Source organism: Cetorhinus maximus, chromosome 1 (genome assembly GCF_964194155.1).
Source record: "Cetorhinus maximus chromosome 1, sCetMax3.hap1.1, whole genome shotgun sequence".
Classification (NCBI taxonomy): Eukaryota; Metazoa; Chordata; class Chondrichthyes; order Lamniformes; family Cetorhinidae; genus Cetorhinus; species Cetorhinus maximus.
Genome location: NC_135879.1, coordinates 130,294,460 through 130,312,538, shown reverse-complemented (window position 1 = coordinate 130,312,538; position 18,079 = coordinate 130,294,460). Strand labels below are relative to the sequence as shown.

Here is an 18,079-nt window from a genome sequence, read left to right as displayed (position 1 = left end):
TCCTATTTCTCATTCACAAGCTGCCTATCGGTAGCATCATCTGAAAACACAGTGTTAGTTTTCACATATATGCTGACAACACTCAGCTCTACCTCTTCACCAGCCCCCTCAACTCCTCCACTATTGCAAATTATCAGACTGCTTATCCAACATCACTGGCAACTGTCTGAGACTGAACCAGACTGTTCACAACCTTGGCGCAATATTTGAGCCCGAGACAAGCTTCCAACCGCATATCTGTGCCATCATTAAGAACAAGTGCCATCACCTATTTCTATCTCAGTAACACCACCCAACAGGACCCCTGCCTCAGATCATCTGCTGCTGAAACCCTTGTCGATGCCTGTGTTACCTCTAGGCTTGACTAGCTCAACGCACTGCTGGCTGGCCTCCCACATTCTACCCTTTGTAAACTTGAGGTCATCCAAAGCATTGCTGCCCATGTCCTTACTTGCACCACCTATCACGCCTGTGCTCGCTGACCTACGTTTCCTGACAGTTTTCTGGAGCAATATGTTTTTGTAACAATTTCCTGGGTCAGTATGATCTGGAACCAACTAGGGATAAAGCTATTTTAGATCTAGTATTCTGCAATGAGGCAGGGTTAATTAGCAATGTCACAGTAAAAAGATCCACTGGGAAATGGTGATCATAACACAACTGAATACCAGATTAAGCTTGAAAATGACATACTGCAATCACAAACAAGCATCTTAAACTTGAACAAAGCCAATTACATAGGTATGAGGAGAGAACAAGCTAAGGTTGAGTGGGTAAAAATACTAAAATGTATGGCGGTAAAAAAACACAGGGAAAAGTTTAAAGAAATAGTTCAAAATGTTCAGTAAAAATACATTCCATTGAAAAACAAAAGCTCAGTGAAAAGGATCCATCAGTGGTTTACTAAGGAGATTAAGGATAGTATTAGATTAAAAGAAGAGGCTTATAGTGTTTCAAAGAACAAGAGTAAATCTGTGGATTGGGAGTGTTTTAGAAACCGGCAAAGGGCACAAAAAAAGCTGCCAAAAAGGGAAAAAGTACAATTTGAGATTAAAGCAGTCAGGAATATAAAAACAGGTTGTAGGAGATTTTACAAGGAGAGAGTAGTTAAAGTAAACATTGGTCCCTTAAAGGAGGAGACAAGAGAAATTATCATGGGAATGAGGAAATGGCAAAAACATTGAACAAATATTTTGTGGTTGTCTTCACAGCAGAGGACACAAGTTGTATACTAGAAAGAGAGGGCAACCCGGAAGCTAATAAGCATGAGGAAATTAAGTTAATTAATATCAGCAGAGAAAGAGTACTAGAGAAACTCAAGGGGCTAAAATCTGGTAAATCTCTAGGACCTGATGGCCTATTTACTTGGATTCTAAAAGAAATAGCTGCAGACATAGTAGATGCACTGACTATGATTTTCCAAAATTCCCTGGATTCTGGTCCCTGCAGATTGGAAGTTAATAAATGTAACACTGCTATTCAAGAAAGGAGAGAGAGCGAAAACAGGGAACTACAGGCCAGTTAGCCTGACATCAGTCATTGGGAAAGTGTTGGAATCTATTATTAAGGAAGTCTTAACAATGCACTTAGAAAAGCACAGTAGATTAGGACAATATTAAATCAAGTCAACATGGTTTTACAAAAGGGAAATCTTGTTTCATTAATTTATTATAGTTTTTTTTGAGGATGTAACTAGTGAGGTAGATAGAGGGGAAATAGTAGATGTAGTATCCTTGGATTTCCAAAAGGCATTCAAAAAGGTGCCACAAAAAAGATTAGTACACAAGATGAAGGCTCATGAATCTGAGGATAATATATTAGCTTGCATAGATGGCTGGTCAACAGACAGGAATCATGGAGTAAGGATAAATGGGGCATTTTCAATTTGGCAGGCTGTGACTAGTAGAGTGCTGCAAGGATCAGGGCTAGGGCCTCAGCTTTTACAATCTATATTAATGACTTAGAAGAAGATACAAAGAGTAATTTATCTAAGTTTGTTAATGATACAAAACTTTGGGAATGCAAGCTATGAAGAGGACACAAACAGGCAGCTAAAAGAGATGGGCATGTTAAGTGAATGGGCAACAAGGTGACAAATGGAGCATTTGCGGGGAAGTGTGAGGTTATTCACTTTGGTCATAAGAATAGAAAAGCAGAATTTTTAAAAAAAAGGTATATAAGTTATAAATGCTGATGCTCAGAAAGACTTGGGTGTATGTGTACAAGGAACACAAAAAGTTAGCATGCAGGTACAACAAACATTTAGGAAAGCAAATGGCATGTTGGCCTTTATGGCAAGAGGATTGGAGTACAAGAATAAAGAAGTCTTGCTACAAGTGTCCAGACATTGGTGAGATCACACCTGGAATACTTTGTGCAATTTTGGTCTCCATATTTAAGCAACATTATACTTGCATTGGAGGCAGTACAGCAAAGGTTCACTAGATTGGTCCCTGGGATGACAGGGTTGTCAGTATGATGAGGGACTGAGTAAATTAGTCCTATTTTCTGGAGTTTAGAAGAATAAGCGGTGATCTCATTGAAACATAGAAGATTACGAAAGGACTTGACAGGGTAGATACTGAAACCCGGTTTCTCCTGGTTCTCCAGTTTCAGGATAAGGGGCTGCTCATTTAGGACTGAAATAAGGAGAGATTTCCTCACTCAAAGGGTTGTGAATCTCTATCCCTGAGGGTTATGGATTCGCCATCACTGAATATATTTAAGGCTGAGATAGCCAGATCTTTTGCCTCTCAATAAATCAAGGGATATGAGGAGTAGGTGGGAAAGTGAAGTTTGCTACGATCAGGTGAGGAGGGGCCGAGTGGCTCCCCTCTTTTTCCACTCCTTGTTTGACTGTAACAGGGTTTTTGTGAAGAGGATATATTTGCCAATTTAATGAGTGTTTACAGTTGTGATCATAAAAGACACAATCAGGCAGGTTTGCTTGTGTTTTAACAAAGAAAGAGGTTAGCTTTATTATACTTAATCCAGTCCAAGTAAAAATTAATAAAAATGCTTTTGCACACACATGCGCACACACACACATACGCACACAAATAGATTACAGAATGGAGGAAGGATAGCTGAATCAGATTAAAGCCCAGAGAAATAAAAGGGGTGTATGGTCTGTAGACATTGGTGAATTGATTGGATTCAGGCTGAATTCGGTGGTCTTGTGACTTTCACTTGGTGGTCCCAATGCTTCTGACGTCATGGTGATTTAAAGGCGTAGATGGCTGATTTGGCTGTTCTTCTGGAGACTGTGTGGGGGGGTTGATTTCCTTCAAGAAGTCTCTGCCTGCAGCAGGGGAACCTCTGGGTGGTCACAGTTAGCGAACAGCATTTGAAAACTTCACAGCAATGTGGTCGACTCTTAAAAGACCGCTGAAATAGCCTAGCAAGCCACTCAGTTGTATCAAAGCACTACAAAATCTCAAAAAAGGAATGAAACCGGATGGACCACTCAGCATCGACCTAGGATGCAACAATGGCAAACTCAGCCCTGTCGACCCTGCAAAGTCCTCCTTACTAACATCTTGGGGCTAGTGCCAAAATTGGGAGAGCTGTCTCACAAGCTAGTCAAGCAACAGCCTGACAGTCATCCTCACAGAATCATACCTTACAGATAATGTCCCAGACACCACCAGCACCATCCCCATCCCTGGGTATGTCCTGTCCCAACGGCAGGACAGACCCAGCAGAGATGGTAGCACGGCGGTATACAGTCGGAAGGGAGTTGCCCTGGGGGTCATCAACATCGACTCCGGACCCCATGAAGTCTCATGGCATCAGGTCAAACACGGGCAAGGAAACCTCCAGCTGATTACCACGTACTGCCCTCCCTCAGCTGATGAATCAGTGCTCCTCCATGTTGAACACCACTTGGAGGAAGCACTGAGGGTGGCAAGGGCGCAGAGTGTGCTCTGGGTGGGAGACTTCAATGTCCATCACCACGAGTGGCTCGGTAGCCCCACTACTGACTGAGTTGGCTGAGTCTTAAAGGACATAGTTGTTAGAATGGGTCTGCAGCAGGTGGTGAGGGAAAAAACAAGAGGGAAAAACATACTTGACCTCATCTTCACCAACCTGCCTGTCGCAGATGCATCTACCCATGACAGTATCGGTAGGAGTGACCACCGTACAGTCACTGTGGAGACGAAGTCCCGCCTTCATACTGAGGATACCCTCCATCGTTTTGTGTGGCACTACCACCGTGCTAAATGGGATAGATTTCAAACAGATCTAGCAACTCAAGACTGGGCATGCATGAGGCGCTGTGGGCCATCGGCAGCAGCAGAATTATACTTAAACACAATCTGTAACCTCATGGCCCAGCATATCCCTCACACTACCAATACCATCAAGCCAGAGATTAAGCCTAGTTCAATGAAGAGTGTACAAGGGCATGCCAGGTGCAGCACCAGGCATGCCTAAAAATGAGGTGTCAACCTGGTGAAGCTATGACACAGGACTACTTGCATGCCAAACAGCATAAGCAGCAAGTGATAGACAGAGCTAAGCGATCCCATAACCAACAGATCAGATCTAAGCTCTGCAGTCCTGCCACAGCCAGTTGTGAATGGTGGTGGACAATTAAACAACTCACTGGAAGAGGAGGCTGCACAAATATCCCCATCCTTATTGATGTGGAAGGCCAGCACATCAGTGCAAGAGATAAGGCTGTAGCATTTGCTACAATCTTCAGCCAGAAGTGCCAAGTGGATGAGGCATTTCGACCTCCTCCGAAGGTCCCCAGCATCACAGATGCCAGTCTTCAGCAAATTCGATTCACTCCACATGATATCAAGAAACTGATGAAGGCACTGGATACTGCAAAGGCTACGGGCCCTAACAATATTCTGACAATAGCACTGAAGACTTCTGCTCCAGAACTTGCCTTGCCCCTAGCCAAGCTGTTCCAGTACAGCTACAACACTGACATCTACCTGGTTTTGTGGGAAATTGCCCAGGCATGTCCTGTACACAAAAAGCAGGACAAATCAAACCCAGCCAATCACCGCCTCATCAGTCTACTCTCCATCATCAGTAAAGTGAAGGAAGGGATCATCGATAGTGCTATAAAGCGGCACTTGCTTAGCAATAACCTGCTCACTGATGCCCAGTTTGGATTCTGCCAGGGCCACTCAGCTCCTGACCTCATTACAGCCTTGGTTCAAACATGGACAAAAGAGCTGAACTTCCGAGGTGAGGTGAGAGTGACTGCCCTTGACATCGAGGCTGCGTTTGACCGAATGTGGCATCAAGGAGCCCTAGCAAAACTGGAGTCAAAGGGAATCAAGGGGAAAACTCTCCACTGGTTGGAGTCATACCTAGCACAAAGGAAGATGGTTGTGGTTGTTGGAGGTCAGTCATCTCAGCTCCAGGGCATCATTGCAGGAGTTCCTCAGGGTAGAATCCTCGGCCCAAACATCTTCAGCTACTTCATCAATGATCTCCCTTCCATCATAAGGTCAGAATTGGGGATTTTCGCTGATGATTGTAAAATGTTCAGCATCATCCGCTACTCCTCAGATACTGAAGCAGTCCATGTCCAAATGCACTGAATCCCCCACTATCAATATCCTGGGACTTACCATTGACCAGAAACTGAATTAGACTAGCCATATAAATACTGTGCCACAAGAGCAGGTCAGAGGCTATGAATCCTTCAGCGATTAACTCACCTCCTGACTCCCCAAAGCCTGTCCAACATCTACAAGGCACAAGTCAGGAGTGTGATGGAATACTCCCCACTTGCCTGGATGAGTGTAGCTCCCACAACACTCAAGAGGCTGGACACCATCCAGGACAAAGCAGCCCACTTGATTGGCAGCCCATCTACAAACATTCACTCCTTCCACCACTGAAGCACAGTAGCAGCAGTATGTACCATCTACAAGATGCACTGCAGGTATTCACCAAGGCTCCTTAGACAGCACCTTCCAAACCCATGACCACTACCATCTAGAAGGACAAGGGCAGCAGATAGATGGGAACACCACCACCTGGAAGTTCCCCTCCAAGTCACTCACCATCCTGACTTGGAAATATATCGCCATGCCTTCACTGTCGCTGAGTCAAAATCCTGGAACTCCCTTCCTAACAGCACTGTGGGTGTACCTGCACCACATGGACTGCAGCGGTTCAAGAAGGCAGCTCACCACCACTTTTTCAAGGGCAACTAGGGATGGGCAATAAAGGTTGGCCCAACCAGTGAAGCCCACATCCCGTGAATGAATAAAAATAATTTGCAAGTTAGGTTGGAGAGAGAGAAAGGGGCGAAGGAGGGATCCCATTCAGGTCTTCTCTCGTCAATGTCTCAGCTGCTTGTCCTCTTATGCAGAGAAAGCAAAAGCATAAACACACAAAGGGTGGGAATGCCACATGATCGTCACCCTTTGATTCAAACATGGAACAAGGGGAGCTGTGAGGGGTAGGGAGAGTGCGGGAGGGTTGGGGAAGTGGCAAAGAGATTGGCAAGCAGGAGGGTCAGGGAGGGAAGTGGCAAGTGGCAGTTTGGTTTTAAAAGACTCCATAACTGCACTGAAAAATGGCAGCAGCACCATTGGACAATGTCCCTAATTTACCAACCACGCTAAAACAAAAACACATTATTAGAATGCACTGCAAATGGAGGAGCTCCTGCATTTGAACTCAATGAGACATGAATGTTGGAAGGGCTTTGTGGAGATGACTAACTTCACTCACTCTAGCAGGAAAGCATAGGTCCTGCTCCTTTAATTTAGCAATACGAAACTCACCTATAAACACAGGAGTAATATCAGACCTGAAGACATTGCGTTCCACTTGATATAAACATCAAAGACTCCAGTGGACAAGGAATTTCAACACCAAGTAACGTGGCAGCTTTTGTCAAACTTGATGCTGGCAGTAAAATAGTCAACTATGTCTGGTACGTTCTTGTACAAATTAAACATAGTCCTGTTGCCAATCAAATCTGAAAAAGCTGCTTGTCTAGATAGCATTTACCCAGAATTCTTAAAAGCACTGGGAACCAAAGGAAAGAGATGGATAACCTCTTTCTTTTCCGAGGTACTGCCAACTAGCAAACTTCCGTATATGTGGGGGAGGTTAAAATAATTTCCTTCTTGAAGCAGGAGAAGAATGCTCGAGAGGCCTCCAGCAATGCCCAATCTCTACTTTGCACTTGCTACAAATTGTTGGTGGAGCTACTACTTCATAGACTAGCCCCCATCATCAAGCCAACCATCCATAAGGAGCAAGCAGGCTTCCAGAGCAGCAGTAACTACTGTAACCAAAAGGTAGCACTTCGCAACATAGACTGAAGCAGGCTTCCAATACCAACTCAAGAGTGTTATGGCACTCGTGAACCTAACAGTGGTACATTATGCAATATGGAAGCATGAACCGCTTTTCAAATCTTCACCATTTTGCCTTGGAGAACAATGATCTATCTTTTCAACTCCATGGTTCACAACCAATGCTTCTCTGTGTACCCTGGCATTCAGAAGAGCAGATGTAGGACAAAGATATTGTTATGACTGAGCAGATGGTAAAGCTGAGTTATTTTTAAAAATCTCAGAGGAAAACCTTAAACAACTGTCATAACCCATAATTTTAAGTGTTATGTTTGAGATGCAACCCTAAATTCAGGATCATACCACCAGTTCTCAAGAGGTTTTATATTAAACTAAATGAAACATTTTATTAATTTACACAAGTTAAATATATACACATGGCTACAAATTACTACAATCATAACTTTTAACAAATTCCCAAATTAATCTCCATTAAGGTAACAGCTACCCAAAGACTTAACCAAACACCGGGCAAAGCATTTTCACTTTACGGATTCAAAATGAGGTTCTTTTCACTTTGGTTCCTGTGGAGACAGTTGGAGGCTTACAGCTGCTTTTGATCTCACACTGCCTCTGCTCTACACACACAAAACGGTTGCTTTGTTGTCATAAAAGCAAAAAACTGCGGATGCTGGAAATCGAAAACAAAAACAAAAATACCTGGAAAAACTCAGCAGGTCTGGCAGCATCTGTGGAAGGGAGCACAGTTAACGTTTTGAGTCCGCATGACTCTTCAACAGAAAGGAAAAATAGAAAAGGGGTGAAATATAAGCTGGTTTAAGGGGGGGTGGGACAAGTAGAGCTGGATAGAGGGCCAGTGATAGGTGGAGATAACCAAAAGATGTCACAGACAAAAGGGCAAAGAGGTGTTGAAGGTGGTGATATTATCTAAAGGAATGTGCTAATTAAGGGTAGAAAGCAGGACAAGCAAGGTACAGATAGCCCTAGTGGGGGTGGGGTGAAGGAATCGAAAAAGGCTAAAAGGTAGAGATAAAACAATGGATGGAAATACATTTAAAAATAATGGAAATAGGTGGGAAAAGAAAAATCTATATAAATTATTGGAAAAAACAAAAAGGATGGGGAAAAATCAGAAAGAGGGTGGGGATGGAGGAGAAAGTTCATGATCTAAAATTGTTGAACTCAATATTCAGTCCGGAAGGCTGTAAAGTGCCGAATCGGAAGATGAGGTGCTGTTCCTCCAGTTTGCGTTGAGCTTCACTAGAACAATGCAGCAAGCCAAGGATGGACATGTGGGCATGAGAGCAGGGTGGAGTGTTGAAATGGCAAGCGACAGGGAGGTCTGGGTAATGCTTGCGGACAGAACGAAGGTGTTCTGCAAAACGGTCATCCAGTCTGCGTTTGGTCTCTCCAATGTAGAGGAAACCGCATTGGGAGCAACGAATGCAGTAGACAAAGTTGAGGGAACTACAAGTGAAATGCTGCTTCACTTGAAATGAGTGTTTAGGCTCTTGGATGGTGAGGAGAGGGGAAGTAAAGGGGCAGGTGTTGCATCTTCTGCGGCTGCATGGGAAGGTGCCGTGGGAGGGGGTTGAGGTGTAGGGGGTGATGGAGGAGTGGACCAGGGTGTCCCGGAGGGAACGATCCCTACGAAATGCTGCCGTGGGGGCGAAGGGAAGATGTGTTTGGGGGTGGCGTCATGCTGGAGTTGGCGGAAATGGCAGAGGATGATCCTTTGAATGTGGAGGCTGGTGGGGTGATAAGTGAGGACCAGGGAGACCATATCATGTTCCTGAGAGGGAGAAGAAGGTGTGAGGGCGGATGCGCGGGAGATGGGCCGGACACGGTTGAGGGCCCTGTCAACCACCGTGGGTGGAAAACCTCGGTTAAGGAAGGAGGAGGACATGTCAGAGGAACTGTTTTTGAAAGTGGCATCATCAGAACAGATGCGATGGAGGCGAAGGAACTGAGAGAATGGGATGGAGTCCTCACAGGAAGCGGGGTGTGAGGAGCTGTAGTCGAGGTAGCTGTGGGAGTCGGTAGGCTTGTAATGGATATTGGTGGACAGTCTATCACCAGAAATTGAGACAGAGAGGTCAAGGAAGGGAAGGGAAGTGTTAGAGATAGACCATGTGAAAATGATGGAGGGGTGGAGATTGAAAGCAAAATTAATAAAATTTTCCAGGTCCAGACGAGAGCATGAAGCAGTACCAAAGTAATCATCGATGTACCGGAGAAAGAGTTGTGGGAGGGGGCCGGAGTAGGACTGGAACAAGGAATGTTCCACATACCCTATAAAGAGACAGGCATAGCTGCGGCCCATGCGGGTACCCATAGCCACACCTTTTATTTGGAGGAAGTGAGAGGAGTTTAAGGAGAAATTGTTCAGTGTGAGAACAAGTTCAGCCAGACGGAGGAGAGTAGTGGTGGATGGGGATTGTTCGGGCCTCTGTTCGAGGAAGAAGCGGAGAGCCATCAGACCATCCCGGTGGGGGATGGAGGTGTAGAGGGATTGGATGTCCATGGTGAAGAGGAGGCGGTTGGAGCCAGGGAACTGGAAATTGTTGATATGATGTAGGGTGTCAGAGGAATCACGGATGTAGGTGGGAAGTGACTGGACAAGGGGAGAGAGAATGGAGTCAAGATAGCGAGAAATGAGTTCTGTGGGGCAGGAACAGGCTGACACGATCGGTCTGCCGGGACAGTCCCGTTTGTGGATTTTGGGTAGGAGGTAGAAGTAGGCCGTTTGAGGTTGGGAGACTATCAGGTTGGAAGCTGTGGAAGGAAGATCTCCAGAGGAGATGAGGTCAGTAACAGTCCTGGAAACAATGGCTTGATGTTCAGTAGTGAGGTCATGGTCCAGGGAGAGATAGGAGGAAGTGTCTTGCTTTGTTATACCTAGCACAGCCCATTGAATGTAAATTCTTATTGTATCAACTAGCCTCTTTGAACTCCACCTTTTAACAATAAAAGCACTTTCATAATACCAATTTTATTAGTAATATAAACATATTGCTTGGTCTCGGCTAGATAGGTGCTAGTTTTCACCCCACTTCTTGAATGCTCTGTTCAAAAAAATGCAAACGCACTCGACCACTCTGTTTACATCTCAAAACTAGTACACATCAAAGCACCCAGGCTTCAATCCAATTAAGACATACCCACAGACTAAACCTCTAATTTAAAAGAAAAATATTTTCCAATGATATTATATATATTAATAGTTTCATGACAGATATGAACAACTGATTCCTAAAGGGTTCTGACCTGGCACCCTTGTCATTCAACGTTTACAGCTGGTAAATAAAAGCAAAATACTGTGGATGCTGGAAAACTGAAATAAAAACAGAAAATGCTGGAAATACTCAGCAGGTCTGGCAGCATTTGTAGAGAGATAAACAGATTTAACATTTCAAGTCAAATATGAGGGTTCTGGAGTAATGTTAACTCTTTCTCTCTCTACCAATGCTGCCAGGCTTGCTGAGTATTTCCAGCACTTTGTTTTTATTCACAGTAGTGATTTGCCCAAAGTGTCCTGCAAGCTTGTATAAGCTGATGACATTGCCCTAGCCACAAAAAAGGATTTGGCTGCCACTGAGAAGACCCTGATGAGTAATTTACAAAGGATGGAAGCCTTCTTCTTCGTTGACAACTTTAGTCAAATCCACAAAAGACTGTCACTGCGGCATTCCACCTCAAAACCCATTAAACAAATCAAGCTCTGAAACCTAGCTCTTCTTGTGGCAGAGGTAAACCATGCCAAAATTCCTCCCGTTTAGGAGTCGCATTCAATCGCACCCTGTTGTATCACAGAATCTCCAGAACCTTGGGAAGAAACTAAAGCGTGGGATGAATCTGATCCAGAAATTTGCTAGATCCAATTGGAAAGGAGGTGGTCAATCCCTCCATATGGCAACACTTACATTACTGCAGAGTACTGTTATCTGGCATGGCTATCAAGTCCATATGTCTAATCTTTTGATGTCCAGCTGAACTCTACTGTGAAAATTATCACCAATACATTTTTATCAGCATTAACACCTTGGCTGCTTATGCTTGCAAACATTGCAGTTATGCTGCAAATATGCAGTGCCTAGAGAAAACAACTGCTACGTCAGCAAAGATATGCCAATCCAGGCTGACTTGACCAACCTATCACCAACCTGCCTCAAACGTAGAAGGCTATTTTGGGCCTTTGCCAAAGCCCTTCAGCAATCCCGCCTCAGCCTTAACGACAAATGGCATAATGTTTGGAAGAACTGCAACATACCAAATGGATTCCTTATAGAAGACCCCACACAGTGTAACCTGAAGGGTCAAAGCTTCCTTGCAAACCATCAACCACCTCAGAATCAATCATGGTAGATGCTGCTATAGTCTCCAGAAATAGAAGATTAAAGTGTCCCCGTCATGTGATTATGGAGCTCCTAAACAGACCCTGGAGCACATAATTGAACACTGCCCTCAGAGGAAATTCACAGGTAGCCTAAAAGATACCCACGCTGTTAAACCAGAAATCTAACTTAGATGAAATCTGTGGTTTGCAGGACCAGTGGGCAAGTGTATGTGAATTGTTATCTCTAGGTGGCTTAGCGAATGTTAGTGGGTGCACTAACTTTGGTTTCCAAGCCTGTATATTTTTTGAGGCTGTCAGGTTTTTGGGAAAAGGGGATGTGATTTTGGGTTTCTGGTAATTCAGATTGTCCCCTCAGGCTGTTAAAGAAACAGAAGCTGATTGAAACTAAAAGGAAGACACAGAGCTGCCAGAGATCAAATTTCAGCAGCAGGAGAGTACAGGCAGCTGAGGAGAGTGCATGTGTGTGGGACAGCTAAAGGGAGGGTGCCTGAAGGCTGAATTTAGCTGAAGGGATAAGAAAAAGAAAGTTACTGTCGCCAATTCAGTTATTTTGAAGAACACAAGTAATAGGAAGAATAGACTATGTGGTCTGTCAAGCCTGCTCTGCCAGTCAATACAATTATTGCTGATGTTAATCTTTGACTCCACTTTCCTGTTGGCTCCCCATATCCTTTGTTTCTCTGAGACCAAAAATTTGTCTAGCCCAGCATTAAATATAGGCAACAATGGAGTATCCACGACCCACAGGGGTAGAGAATTTCAAAGATTCACACCCTTTGGGTGAAGAAATTTCTCTTCACCTCAGTCCTAGATGGTCGATCCCTTGGCTCCTGAGACTGTGCCCTGGTGATTTAGATTTTCCCAGTCAGCACAAAGAGCCTCCAAATACCTACTTTGTCAAGCCACTTCAGAATCTTGTATGTTTCAATGAAATCATCTCTCACTCTTCTAAATCCCAGAGAATGTAGGCCCAATTTACTTAGCCTCTCATCATAGGACAACCCTATTACCCCAGGAACCAGCCTAGTGAACCTTCGCTGTGCTGCCTCCAATGCAAGTACATCATTCCTTAAATATGGAGACCAAAACTGCACACAGTATTCCAGGAGTGGTCTCACCAAAGCTCTGCACAATTGTACCAAGACTTGTTTTTTTCTTGTACTCCAATCCCCTAGCAATAAAGACCAATATGACATTTGCCTTCCTAATAACTTTCAGCACCTACGTGTTAACTTTTTGCCTTACTTGTATGAACACACCTAAGTCTCTTCAAACATCAACATTCACAAATTTCAGGCCTTTTAAGAAATATTTTGCTTTTCTATTCTTACGATCAACGTGAATAACCTCACACTTACCCACATTATACTCCACCTGTTATCTTGTTGCCCACTTACTTAACCTGTTTATATCTCTTTTCAACTTCACTGGCTCCTAACTTCTGATCTCTGGGGCGTCGTATCCAGGGGTAATCCCAAAAGATATGCTGCGGGACCCCCTTCCTGGAAGTCCCCATGTAACGATTACACGGCAATTTTCCGGGAAGTTCAAACCTCTGTTGGGAAATTTCCCTGCACTGAGAACCATGCGAAACTCCGATTTAAATCAAAGCTTCAGATGGTTCCTACTGTCTTACAGAAATACTTACCCAGAAAAAGTTAGAAGAATTAAAACCACTTCTAACATCTGGGTATCTATAGTACTGACCGCCTCCCCCAACCCCCATGCGTTATCCCCACCTCCCTCGGCCCACCAAGGGACCTCCCACTGACTTACCATCTCCAACCCACCGAATACACACCCACCTCACCCCCGACATACCATGGGACTCTCCCTACCCCAACCTCCATGGGAACCCGCAACTATCCCCCACCACCAACCAGCTACCACCCCACACACCACCCCCCAACTAACTTCCTGACCTACACCCCCATCCTCATGACCCGCCCCGGGAACACCCAACTCACCTCCCCACCTCCCCAATTCTCCTCCTCTCCCTGACTACCCTAAATGACCACCCAACCCATTGCCCACCTGACCATCCCAGCCATCTGAACACCCCCAATGATCACGTGACCACCACCCCCACAACTGACCATCCCCCCTACCCACCATCTCAATAAATGATTCCAGCACTTTCTTGATGACTGATGTCAAGCAAACTGGCCTGCAATTCTCTGTTTTCTTTCCCCCTCCTTTCTTAAGTAGAGGTGTTATATTTGCTAACTTCCAATCTGTTGGGACATTTCCAGAATCTAGGGAGTTTTGGGAAATCATAGCCAGTGCATCCGCTATCTCTGTAGCTTTCTCTTTTAGAACCCTAGGCTATAGGTCATCAGGTTCTAGAGATTTGTCGGATTTTAGTCCCTTAAGTTTCTCCAATACTTTTCCCTCCGCTGATATTAATCATCTTAATTTCCTCACTCTGCTTATCACCTACATTGCCCTCTATTTCTTGCATGTAACTGTGAAGACAGGCACAAAATATTTGTTCAATGTCCCTGCCAATTCCTCATTCCCCATGATAATTTCTCCTGTCTCTGCTTTGAAGATCTTTTACTATGAGATTACTAATTAACCCTGCCTCATTATACAATACTAGGTTTCAAAAAGTTTTATTCCTGGTTGTTTCCAAACATATTGCTCCAGGAAACTGTCACAATAACATTCTACAAACTGATCTTCTCGACCACCCTTGCCAATCTGCCTTTGTTACAAGCTCCAATAGTTTCTTGTTTAATGCTCTGTCCACAATATAAGTACTTTTAGGGGGGTGGGTTATAAACCACTCCCACTAGGTTTTTCTGACTCCTGCTAGCCTTAATCTCAACCCATACTGATTTTACTTCATGATCTTCTGAGCCAAGATCCTTTCTCACTAATATCCTTATGCCATCCTTTGCTATCAGAGCTACCCCTACTCCTTTGACCTTCTAGCTGTCTTTTTGAAGTATTGTGCACCCTAGGATATTTATTCCCAACCTTGGTCACCATGTAACCATGAATCTGTAATGGCGATTAGATAAAAACCATTTATCTATATTTGTACCACTACTTCATCCAGCGCTCGATTAACTAGAGCTGGGCATTTTGGTGAAAACCGTACCTGTGAGACTCAGGTTGGTTGGGAGCAGCTGCTGGAGGAGATTTGGGTGATTAACTTCTGTGTGGAGATAGGAACAGGAAATCTACTTGAGGAAGACAGAGTTTTGAAGGACCTCGTGGCTGATGTTGGTACCATATGTTCCAGAAAATCGATAAGATCAGTCTTTGTTAAATCAGCTATGTAAAGTGTTATTTATAGTTTCTCATGAATACAATTTGCCTGTTGATTCATGTTTAATCAGTTTCTTCCATTGGGGATGTTTGGTAAGTTAGTCTTTTTAGGTTATTGGTCTCCACGGGGATCATAACAATATTGAGATCTGATTCTTGTTGTCATTATCATAGAAAAGAAGAAGTGGAGACAATTTATCCCTACCTATTCTATCAAAATCCTTATTAGTTTGAATATCACTATTAAAATATCCCTGTAATCTTCTCTGCTTTAAGGCAAATAATTTCAACTTCTCTAGTCTCTCCACATAACTTGTACCTGGTACCATAAATCTGCACCCTCTTAAAGATCCTGCCATCCTAGATAAACAGTTGAACATTTACATCAGGAATTATACAATGAATTAGATATTGAACGTTAAATTAATAAAAGGCAATAACTTAAAAGCTAACAATCTAACCACAGGTGACAGGTGTTGACCTGAGGGTTGGGAAAGTTATTATAAGGGACATTTTGCCACTCTATTAATAAATATCAGCACTTTTAAAAGAATCCAGTACATAAAAAACAATAGACTGGCCTGAATCGTATCTTCTTCAAATTAATCCAAACATGTTCAATTTGGATCACTTCAAATTCAGAACTTGTTTGAACATTCTAATTACATTGTGAGTAATTCATATCATGTGCCTCCCTTGAATGAATTGCTACCTGCAACTCCATTGTAAATCTGATCAGACAGATTTTGTGCAAAAGTTCTGTAGACCTTTAGGCCTATTTTCTCTAATTGGGGTTATTTTAATGCCATTTTAAGGCATTAGCCTATTTTAAATAAATCACCAGTATTTAAATGACACCAACTGGCATATCCAGGTTGTAATGTTCTCCCACTCACCTGCCGAATGGTATCTCCCTCCTGGTTGCTGACAGTTATCGTCTTGTCTTCGCTACCCAATGCAAGCAGATTCTGGGAACTCCAACAACCACAAGTAATCCGTTTTGTGTGCTTCCCTGAGATATTGATGTGAAAGAAGGAATAAAGATTAAATCCTCTAGAATGAATAAAAGACAAGCATCTCAGCGACAGAGTGGGTTTACATACTATCATTTCACCTTTGGGACATTGATGCTAAACCACCCCAGACTAACAATTATAAGGGTTGCTGCAGCAGGACCGGGCCATGTGGCAACTTGCTGTTGCCTGGGAGACCCCATACATGTTCCCAGTGGATCCCTGGAAAGATCAGAAGCATAAAGGTTCAGTGCCACAATGATCTTTAGGACCAGGTACTGGGTGCACATTGAAGCCCAGAGGTTGCAGCTCATTCTGAAGCATAGTGCATAAGTCAGTGAGAGCAGCAGTCACTGCTGATACTGCCACCTAGAAATTCACAGGTAGTTGAGGCGAGTCCAATACACACTCAGTCGGATAGGCCCTTCTTGACATGGTTGGTTGATGTCAGTCCCTGTGTCACTGCTGTTACTGCAATTGCACCACTGGTGCCTGGTCCTCCCTCCCTCTGTGCCACTCCTCTGCACGGGTGAAGACTGGGCATATGAATGCTATGGCTCTCCCCCTCTTGTGCGTTGTACTTGTAGAGTCGACCTCCCTTGGGACTTTCCCCTTGCTACTTCTCTCTCAACATGCACTAATGTTCCTCTGCATCCCTTGCTCCGAGTCCACCAACCTAAGCAGCTCCCACTCTTGCAGAGAGATTACCTTTAGCAGCTCCCACTTTCACAGAGAGACCACCACCCTAAGCAACTCTGACCCTTAAAGGCCTTCTGCCACAGGCTAGCAATGGCCTCTGCTCCTTGCTCTTTCCCTCACAATTATGAGGTTTATAAGATTGTTACGTTTTGGGACTGTGTCTTTAACTTAAGATAAAATGAAGGGGATCATATGACCTGTTCTGAAGTCTGACTGATAGCAAGCCTTGGTAGTTTGATTATTAGAGATTAAATGGGGCCCAGATTGTTTTACTGGGAAGAAACTGCAAGATGTTCTCACTTGGAGACAATGGCAGTAGGCTGTGTGCTAACAGTGGATAGACTGTGAGTCTCCAAAGTCCAAGAAAAGTGCTGAGTTTGTCAGCTTGAAAACTATCCATTTACTTTCAAGATAAAAGAGAGTTGCCACCTTAAGGATAGCTAATCAGCCTTTCTACCTGGATACAAGGCCACTGTGATTTATGTTGCAATGAAGATGAGCTTTGAGGAAGGAAAGGTTTCTAAGATATCCCTGGAAACTCAAAGACACAATTAGTTTGCCAGGGTTCAGGAGAGGGACAGAGAGCGAGCGAGAGCAGCTGGAGGTCGAAATTCTTTTTTAAATTCATTTTACGGAATGTGGGCATTGCTGGCTAGGCCAGCATTTATTGCCCATCACTAATTGCCCTTGAGGTGGTGGTGGTGGTGAGCTGCCTTCTTGAACCGTAAGTACACCCACAGTGCTGTTTCTGCCTGGTTTCATTCCTTTTTATTGAATTTTTAGCTGTTTGATACAACTGAGTGGTTTGCTAGGCCAATTCAGAGGGCATTTAAGAGTCAACCACATTACTGCGAATCTGGAGTCACATGTAGGCCAGACCAGGTGACCAGGATAGCAGATTTCCTTCCCTAAAGGACATTAGTGAATCAGATGGGTTTTACGACAATCAACAATGGTTTCATGGTCATCATTAGGCTTTTCAGATTCCACGATGGGATTCGAACCCGGGTCCCCAGAGCATTACCCTGGGTCTCTGAATTTCCAGGCCAGTGACAATGCCACTATGCCACCGCCTCCCCCTAGTTCGCGGGTGGCAGCTCATGCTCAGATTGGAAAGACCTAATTTTGTGAGGAGTTAAAACAAGGCTGAAAGATTACCCTTGCTTTAGCTAGCAGGAGAAGTCTTTAGGAAAACTTGCACCATGAAAGAGAGCTCTGGAGTTAAAAGTTTCCAGGATGGGAAAGGAATAGATCAGAAATAAGCCCTTGGGAGCTAAGAATCATTTTCAACTGGTTCCAGAGAATCGAATGTCTACTTAAATGACAGCATAAGTATACTTCATGGTGGGTTTTTTCAGTTGTGATAGAAGTTCTGTTCAGTAGTTTAAAGTATATGTTGCCCACAAAAATAGTGTTTAAGGAATGGTGCT

General features: G+C 43.9%; 1 protein-coding gene across 3 annotated transcripts in view; it reads right to left on the bottom strand.

Annotated features, from left to right (window-relative positions):
• The window catches only part of wdr19 (WD repeat domain 19), a 154,906-nt gene that overhangs the window by 110,678 nt on the left and 26,149 nt on the right, over positions 1–18,079 (bottom strand). For 2 of the 3 annotated variants that reach the window (XR_013577234.1, XM_078546254.1), the window contains exon 6: positions 15,834–15,949. Coding sequence is in view for 1 of the 3 variants with exons in the window: in XM_078546254.1 (XP_078402380.1) it covers positions 15,834–15,949 (116 nt within the window). In the remaining 2 variants the exon portion in view is untranslated. Of the gene's footprint in view, positions 1–15,833; positions 15,950–18,079 lie in introns of those variants that run through there. The other variant, XM_078546268.1, reaches the window with a different exon arrangement.